General features: G+C 38.1%; 1 protein-coding gene across 8 annotated transcripts in view; it reads left to right on the forward strand.

The window, feature by feature from the left end:
• Positions 1–5,932, forward strand: part of kmt2d (lysine (K)-specific methyltransferase 2D) — a 37,844-nt gene extending 31,912 nt beyond the window's left edge. For all 8 annotated transcript variants that reach the window (XM_087307285.2, XM_087307289.2, XM_087307287.2 and 5 more), the window contains 6 exons: positions 86–222; positions 2,190–2,320; positions 2,427–2,712; positions 2,790–2,863; positions 2,948–3,056; positions 3,149–5,932. In XM_087307285.2, coding sequence (XP_087163411.1) covers positions 86–222; positions 2,190–2,320; positions 2,427–2,712; positions 2,790–2,863; positions 2,948–3,056; positions 3,149–3,241 — 830 coding nt within the window. In that variant the 3' untranslated portion in view covers positions 3,242–5,932. The remainder of the gene's footprint in view (positions 1–85; positions 223–2,189; positions 2,321–2,426; positions 2,713–2,789; positions 2,864–2,947; positions 3,057–3,148) is intronic.
• The last annotated feature ends 3,083 nt before the right edge of the window (positions 5,933–9,015 follow it).

The following is a 9,015-nucleotide window of genomic DNA, read 5'->3' on the forward strand; positions in this document are numbered from 1 at the left end:
ATGTACATTTTTACATTTGTTTGTGGAAATGACTGTAAATGTAATTCTAATTTAATTCTTGCTGCATCATGCCATTGCTTTTAAGGCATCTGGGCTAAGATTGTGCATCAGGTTGCCAAGCTGCGAGATGAAGCGGCCATGCTGAAACTTTTCACCGAGCATGTCAGGGGAGAAGAGATGTATGGACTCACTGTACATGCAGTGATGCGAATCACTGAATCTGTGAGTTTTTAATCAAAGCTTTATTCAAAAAGATTTACCTTAAATTATTATGCATTTTCCTGAACTTTTTTATGCAATGATGTTATATCTGTAGTTAAGACCAAATATATAAATAAGAATATGGGTTGCAATTTTACACTTAGCTACAGACACACTATTAATATTTACATATACGTTGTGTTGGAGGCATAAGGGGCCAATCACAGCGAACGCGCTTTTTGCGTTGAGAGGGGCATCTTTTGAATGGTTTACTGCTTATGGGCCTTGCGTGTTTTGCCGTTACGCGCTGTGTGCTCGAGTGGAAAAAGCGTGGTAAATCAGTCGCGTCTTTTTCATTCTTCACTCAAATGAAACACTGCAGGGTTTCTGTTGAGGTGACAGCAGGGTTTCTGTTGTCAAGGCGACTACGGCGAACTTTAATTGATGGAGAAGAGACTTGTGGTTGCTGTTTTAAGTTATCCAGAGATTAATTACTTTACAGATCTTAAATATCATAACATTATTAAAAATTACTATTATAAAATGGACAGCAACATGACTCGCGCACAATACGGGTCAGCTGATTCAGTTGTTTCCTAGTAAGATATAAAAGAGCACCGCACTTCTTTTTTCCTTGTCAACATAAAAGGCAGTTCTGTGCGCCTTGCATTTTTGGAACGGAAAAGCATGCTCTTTGTAATCGGCCCCTAAATGTGCTACAAATATTTGTTAACTCCTGTGACAGTAACACATGCAAACACACGTGTCTGCAGACATCTTTTGCCAAAAAAAGCAAAATGAATAAAGGATATTTCTGGTCACAGTTTGACACAGATGAGATGGTATAAACCAGCGCTGATACTGATGGCCTCTATGCTGCATGGAGCCTCGTCATAAACAGGCTATTGATGATTTAGTGTACAACCAACAAACCAACCTTTTTTCCATTTGTAAAATTACAGTTATTTACAGTTCTTATATAATATCAGTTTTTAAAATAGCCTACATAATCTGTCAATCAAACAAATTCAAAGATTTTCTTGATTTTTGCAAAATAATAACGCCGCATCAAACTGAGGCTTTCATTTTACCGCTTATTAAACATATGCAAATTAATACATTATATGTAAATAACAAAATTGTTATACAAAATGTAAACATATGAGCCATACGGTTCATTGTCATTTTTTTCATTATACGCAGCGTGCACACACATGAACCGTGAGTGAGACAGAGGAAATTAGTCATAATCATAAAACATAATCTTTAATCTAATGACTTATTAAAAATGTTGACAGAGGTTTTTGTGAAATGATAACAACAGCGGAACAATAATTAAATGCATATTTCCTGTGGAGCGATCGATTTCAGGTATCCTGATAATTTTATTTGACAAAAGAAAAAAACATGATTGAAAAAACAGCTCTATTTTCTGGTCCAAATGTCTTGAAAAGAAGAGTTTGCAGGACTTCAACCCAGAAAAAAAGTGATAAGGGCCTTGATTTCACTTCTAATCTTCAGTTTAGCAGTTCAGTTCTTTAGCACTTTAAGCACTTGTTTATAAGTACTTGTTATTGTTTAGAAGAAAGCCCTTTATTTGTTATTTGACATGGTACTTTTAAATATATGGTGCAAAGCATAGTCAATGAAGAGAGTCTATCTCAGTTTACCAGTTTTTTAAACACTTTAAGCTCTTGTTACTATACTTCTTACTTCTGCTGTAACTTCAGTGTCAGTGAAAGACAAACACACGCAGTGCATTAAGTAGTTGGAGTGTTTTAATTACTTGCGCTCGCCTCCCTCGCCATAGTAAGCTACCGATATATATCGCATATAAGATAAATGACATCAGTATGTAATAACCGGTTATGATCTATTACTGAACCGATACCGAATTGTCTGCATCGTGGTGCAGCGAGGAAACAATTAGTTTTGACACCCTTGTATTATACAGTATAATGCATTTTTAACTCACCTATATCTTGCAGCTTCCTGGCGTGGAATCCTGTCAGGATTATACATTCCGATATGGCCGCCATCCTCTTATGGAACTTCCCCTCATGATCAATCCTACAGGTTGTGCACGATCAGAACCAAAAATTCTCACCCACTGCAAACGGTAATGAACAAAACAAATCTAAGCCTTTATCTTTACATGTGAATGAATTCACTGAAGTATGAATAGTGATTGTAAGGATCTAATGCAAATTTATTCTGCTTTTCAGGCCTCATACCCTCAATAGCACGAGTATGTCCAAAGCCTATCAGAGCACATTTACAGGGGAGATCAACACCCCATACAGCAAGCAGTTCGTTCATTCCAAATCCTCTCAGTACCGTCGACTGAAGACAGAGTGGAAAACCAATGTGTACCTGGCCCGCTCTCGCATTCAGGGACTGGGTCTGTACGCTGCTAAAGACCTTGAAAAACACACCATGGTCATCGAGTACATTGGCACTATCATTCGCAATGAGGTTGCAAATCGCAGAGAAAAGATTTACGAGGAGCAGGTTTGTAGCTGTCAAGCTTCCATCATATGTTTTAGGTCTGCACTTTTTTTGTCTAAACCCGTTGTCTTTATCATTAGAACCGTGGGATCTACATGTTCCGTATCAATAATGAGCATGTAATTGATGCAACCTTAACTGGCGGTCCTGCTCGGTAAGATCCTGTACTCGTACTGTTCTTGCAGTCCAATTGTTTGGTCTGTGACTTGCTTTATGATTTTTTTTCTTCTTTTCCTAGTTATGTCAATCATTCTTGTGCACCGAACTGTGTGGCAGAAGTTGTGACATTTGACAAAGAGGACAAGATCATCATCATTTCTAGTCGCAGGATCCCGAAGGGCGAAGAGGTTTGTTACAGTAGTTTTCATGCTACTCTTTTGACATTGTTTACATCTGGTATTCAACACTTTGTATCTTTCTCTCTCAATCATATTTTTAGCTGACATATGACTATCAGTTTGACTTTGAGGACGATCAGCACAAGATCCCTTGCCATTGTGGAGCCTGGAATTGTAGAAAGTGGATGAACTAACAAAGAAAGATTCCAACGCGTCTTTGCTCCCTGGTGCCAGAACACTCCTGCGCCAAAGCCTGTTATATTCTTACTTTCCAGTTAATAAGCTGCTCTGATTCGAGGAAGAGAAGTTCACTCTCAGTCACCAGAAAGAAGACTTTGTTACCTACAACAAGAGCCAAAGCTTTGAAGAGAAAAAAACTTTTGATGCCACAACCTTTTACAGATGAGCTCAAAGGTAATAGACCTGCTTGAATCTATCGTGTTGATTAAAAATCACCTCTGCCAAAAGCACCTCTACTTCCTCCACTGTTTCCTCCTACAATAAGCTGACTCCGGCTGCAATCAACCCCTTCAACATCTACCAAAAGAACTAAAGCTATAGCATATCAATACACTTAGACTAGAACTCAGAGAAGATGTTTGATTAAAGCCATGTAAGTACTCGAAAAGTTAACTCGTACACTTTAACTTGGACCTATCCTTTCGGCTAGCGCCCTTTCCGAATGCTTTCCCATCAAATCGTCAGTGAAGATCGTGGACATTGGCAAGACAATCCTGGAGTGGCTCTGCTTAGAACTGTGACGAGATACGCTGAAATACTATTGACTATCGAAAGGCACCAGATGTTTTATTATATTGAGTTAAAAAAGGTGGGTTTATTTCACCCAGTCTACCTCATTGAGTTTGTGGGACGTCACTGCTTTGTATTAAAACTGTTAAGTGCTACTGTGGAAAGGGGAAGGCAGGAATGTGTCCATGGCAAATGCCTTCTCGGATAAGCAGGGAAACTTAAGCAGCAGGTTTGCTCCTATCTATATTTTGCTTTCTGATTACGATTACAATAGTGAGCCAGTGCAACTCTTGTTTTTTTTTTTTGATTTGATTATACAAACGAGATGGACAGTTCCAATATGACGATGCATTACTTCGAGCAATCAAACTCAAACGGGTGTCTCAGAGGCCACCTTTTTATTTCCGATCATGTAGCCGCCGCATCATGCTTTTTAGTGTAGAAATGCTCATCTCGCATTCATAACGGTGGAGCGAATAATGACAAAGGGTCACAGTGCAAATCCACGTGGGTGCAATTTGAAAGACTTTATGGCAAATAATACTAGTGATGCAAGACTGCCACTGCATTTGACATGTTTTCCCATCCTTACATCCTTGCATTCATTAGCTCTCCTTTCGGATCTTGTCACTCCAACAGGACCCTTAGGTGTAAACTTCTTCCCTTCTGTGATAGTGGACTGTTGTAAACTTACTGTAGTGAGTCTTTCTCTGCCTGCTGACGGCCGGTTGTATCTAATCGATGTGTAATCGTGGTTTGATAGTGGTAGCACAGTCTACAGGCTCGACGCGGCGACGGAGGAAGACTTAAAAAGGGCATTTCTATTTTCTTTTATATTAAAGTAATTTAAAACAGTTTTAAAAAACAAACTTTCAAAGAAGGGAGTTGAACAAAGTGTCCACATAGCCCATGCTACTTTGTTCCTTTCTCCCCCGACTTATGACCTCACATTAAGAAATAAATGCAAAATGTATAAACTGTACATAATAGGGGTCTAAACTCTTTATCCAGCCCCTTTTTAAATCAAATTCAAAATTGTAGAGAAATAAAATTCATGAAAAAAGAAGCAACCACTGGATATCATTTTATCAGAAAACTAAATGTGTATATATCTATAAATATATGTAAAATGGCAAACTAAGTAATATCTTTATGTATATGAACCAGAGTGTTTTTTGCATTTAATGTTTTTTTTATATATATATCTGCATATTTTTTGTCCCTACGAGACCATATACAGGTTAACTAAGAGGGTTTGATCTTCCTCTCGTCTTCACCAATGAATTTTGGAAGAGTGCTTGCGGTGAATAAGTCAAATGTTTGAAATGGAAAGTCTCTTCTACATGGAAACAGATCCCCTTTTTATTGTTTTCGAATGAAACAGCAGTAAAATGGTGCATAGCATTGTGTATTTATGTAATATTGTTCACATATATTTCTTTTATTTATGCTACTGCTTGTGAATTACTGAACCCTGTCCTTGAATCAGTGACAGTTTAATTAGTAGTAAATGGAAAGTCTTGAAGCTCCCAAGATGATACTGTTTTTGAATCGTGTCCTGTTGTTTTCTCTCCCTCCCCTCCCTGTAGAAGTGAATGTTTTATACGACGTATGAAAAGGCAGCATAGCCAGTGAATGGTATGACTTCATTAATCAAAAATATCTCCATTAATTACATGTGAATTGCACTCAGCATTATTTTATTTATACGTCATTCAATCTAGCGTTGGTTCTTTTAAGGGTAGTCTGTTATTAAGCACAGATGCTCACTGGATTTTAGGCTGAGTAACTCTAGCCCCCTGCCTTTGTTCTTTTGAATTCTCTTTATTTAAGATCTCTACATGTGTTGTAATTAACTGAATAGATCCTGATTTTGGTTTTCAACCTGATCAACTTTTTAAAAAAAGATGCTGCAACTGTACAGCAAAGCTACTTTTAGGGAAGATGAATAAAATGGTCATTTTTATTGTATGTGGCATGTTTTGTATGGATATAATTTTGAATTGTACATATTTTTTGACGTCAGAGGTTGCATCTCTTTATATACAGCTGTCCCTTTCCCTCCCAGCCCTCCATTTATTTCTTTGTCTCTGCTTTATTTCTTGTAAAGAAAAATAAAATGCATTTTAAATATATGTTTCTATATGTTTTCATGTTCTTCTCGAGTAATTGTTTTTTTATTTGGTGACCATGGAGGCCATTTTAGTTTATTGACCTGTCATGTTCAAGAAAGTGATTTCAGATGATGTAAGTTTTGTGATGTGGTGTTATCATGAGGAAAGTAGCCGTTACATGTTATGTGGTCATAAAGGGCAACAATAATCAGGTGCTTTGTTGCATTTAAACAATGCACAATTGTTACTGAAGGGCCTAAAATGTGGCAAGAAAATGTCAGACACCATTTCACCACTAGTAACAGTTGACTAATTTATGGCAAGTTCTGATGCAGCAGATAAAGGTTCATCAAAGTTTTTTTCTTTCCAGCTTTCTGTTGATAAAACATTGTGGTGTTGATTTTTGAAAAGCACTGTAACTGTATAAATTGTAACCTCAGTTTTCTTACCACTGACAGGAATGTCACTCGTACAAGTGGTCGTCTGTTTTAAGGTTGGATGTGCTGTGCTTTTAAAGATTTAAAGGTGATGTATGCATGTAAAATACCATAATCTTGCAGATATTTAAGAAACATGCAAAGTGAACATTCTTGTTGAACTCCGGTGGACAGTAGCAGCCTCTGAAATGAGACGCTGATTCAGAGGTGACAACATGAGGTTATTAATTAACAAATAATATTACGAATCTTACACTACATTAGGTGAGCAGGTCACGCTGTAACCGCGTCTCCTGACAACACGCTATCTGACGAAATTTGCAATGCACCTAACGAAACACGACAGAAATATAAGTACAGGCATTCATAAGCACAGAATATGCACTTACTCGGGAGATGGTAAGATTTATATTCTAATTTATACATATTAAACTTCTTTAACAATATTAAATGTACATGCTGATCATGTGTTGGTTGTGATTCTAAGTTCTAAAGTTTAATTTCAAACGGTTTTATTTTATTTTCAAGATCTTATGTAAACTATCTACTGCTGCTTTCAGTAACTTAATCTGGCAATAATAGCATTCAAACTCACATTATTAGCATTTAAAACTGAATAGGTGTACCTGAGGTGATCGTTTATGTTTTTCAGCTGCAAGAAGTAGAAGCTGTTTCTAATATCAATATGAGGTGTTGGTTAGAACCAAAACTCATGTCGCGTGCAGTTGCTTTAACACGATTTAAATCAGGCTCAAGTGGAGTGGGCAAACTTGGTCCTGGAGAGCCGGTGTCCTGCACAGTTTAGCCCCAACTCTAATCAAACACACCTGCTTATAGATTTCTAGTGATCTTGAAGACATTGATTGCCATGTTCAGGTGTGTTTGATTAGTGTTGGAGCTGAACTATGCAGGACACCTAGTTTGCCCACCAATGCCAGACTCCTCAATTTGGCAACCTGCGTTTGCATTTGTTTTGATCCGGGAATGCAATACCTAGTTTAACCACTGGGTGTCAAACTTACAAACGGCAACTTAAAGCTGTCTGTAGACCCAGTTGTAATGAGTAGTGTGATGTAAATATGGTCAACGCAAACTAGTCTGGCCATCCTGTGATCCACAAAACTTCCATTCAGGTATTTACTCTTTCACATCATTTACTGTTAAATCAGGTGTTCTCTCAAAAAAATAAATAAATAAATAAAATAAATGAAATGTTTGATAGTGTATTGATCACGACAGATCAGTGAAGAGGATGTATGCAGTGTCCTCAAGAAAAAGAAGACAAGGAAAACCAAAGGCCCAGAAATTGTCTCACTGGCCTGTCTAAAAGCCTGTGCTGTTCAGCTCTGAACCATCTTCAACAGAGCACTGGAATTTTGTGAAGTCTCTGCCTGCTACAAACTTTGACTTAATGACTACAGACCAATTGCTTTAACATGGTCATGAAGTTGTTTGAGAAACTGTTGTTGACTCACCTGAAGGACATTACCGGACCCCAAATAGACCTAATTCAGTTTGTTTATAGATCAGACAGTCCTGTGGATGATGCAGTCAACATGGGTCTGCTCTACATCTTAAAATCTGGACAAAGTAGGGTTCAATGCAAGAATCCTGGACTTTAACTCTGCATTCCACATCATCACCCCAACACTCCTCCAGACCAAACTGAGCCAGCTGTCTGCTGCAAGTGGATCATCAACTTTCTGACAAACAAGCAGCAGGTAGCTAGGATTGAAAACTTCACACTAAACACCCACACCACAGGCACAGGGATGTGTCCTCTCCCCACTGCTTTTCTCCCTATTTACCATCAAGAACACCAGAAGACTCCACTATCAACCTCCTGAAGTTTGCAGACAACACCACCACAATTTTTGGGCTCATCTAGGATGGTGACGAGTCTGCATAAAGACAGGAAGTAAAGCAGCCTTAACAACTTGAAGTTGAACAAGCTCAAAACAGTAGAGAAGGTTGTGGACTTTAGGAGAAACCCTTGATTTCCCCTCATGCAGCAGTGGAGTCATTCAGGTTCATGGGCACCACCATATCTCAGGACCTGAAATGGGTCACACTGACTCTATAAAAAAAGACCAGCAGAGGTTGTACTTCTTTTGTCAGCTGAGGAAATGGAAATTCAAGCTGCCACAGGAGTTACTGACTCAGTTTTACTCGGCTGTCATTAAGTCAGTTCTGTGTTCTTCAATTACTGTCTGGTTCAGATCAGACAGGCTGCAGTGGACTGTCAGGACAGTTGAGAGGATTATTGGTGTGCATCTGCCCAACCTACAGGACTTGTACAGCTCCAGCATGAGGAAATAGACAGGTAACATCATTCAAGGCACCTCTCACCCAGTCTATGAACTGTTCATACCTCTCCTCTGAGGCAGACACTACAGATCCTTATGCCCTAAAACATCTAGTGCTATTTGTAGTAAAATCATAGCTACAAAACTTACCACAGTTTTATTAATTATAAAGTGAAGATATCACTTCAAGATTATAATTTGACTACAGCTTTACTACTGTTACAGTCTCTACTTAAATACGACTTATTATCCTAAGACAACATAACATAAATAAACAACAGCCAAAGTGCTCCAACTAAATTATTTATTAACATAACATAATCAAAAAAATATCCAAAATGACGAGATAGGGAGACCAACA

The sequence above is a fragment of the Danio rerio genome, chromosome 23 (genome assembly GCF_052040795.2).
Source record: "Danio rerio strain M-AB ecotype USA chromosome 23, GRCz13ab, whole genome shotgun sequence".
NCBI lineage: Eukaryota > Metazoa > Chordata > Actinopteri > Cypriniformes > Danionidae > Danio > Danio rerio.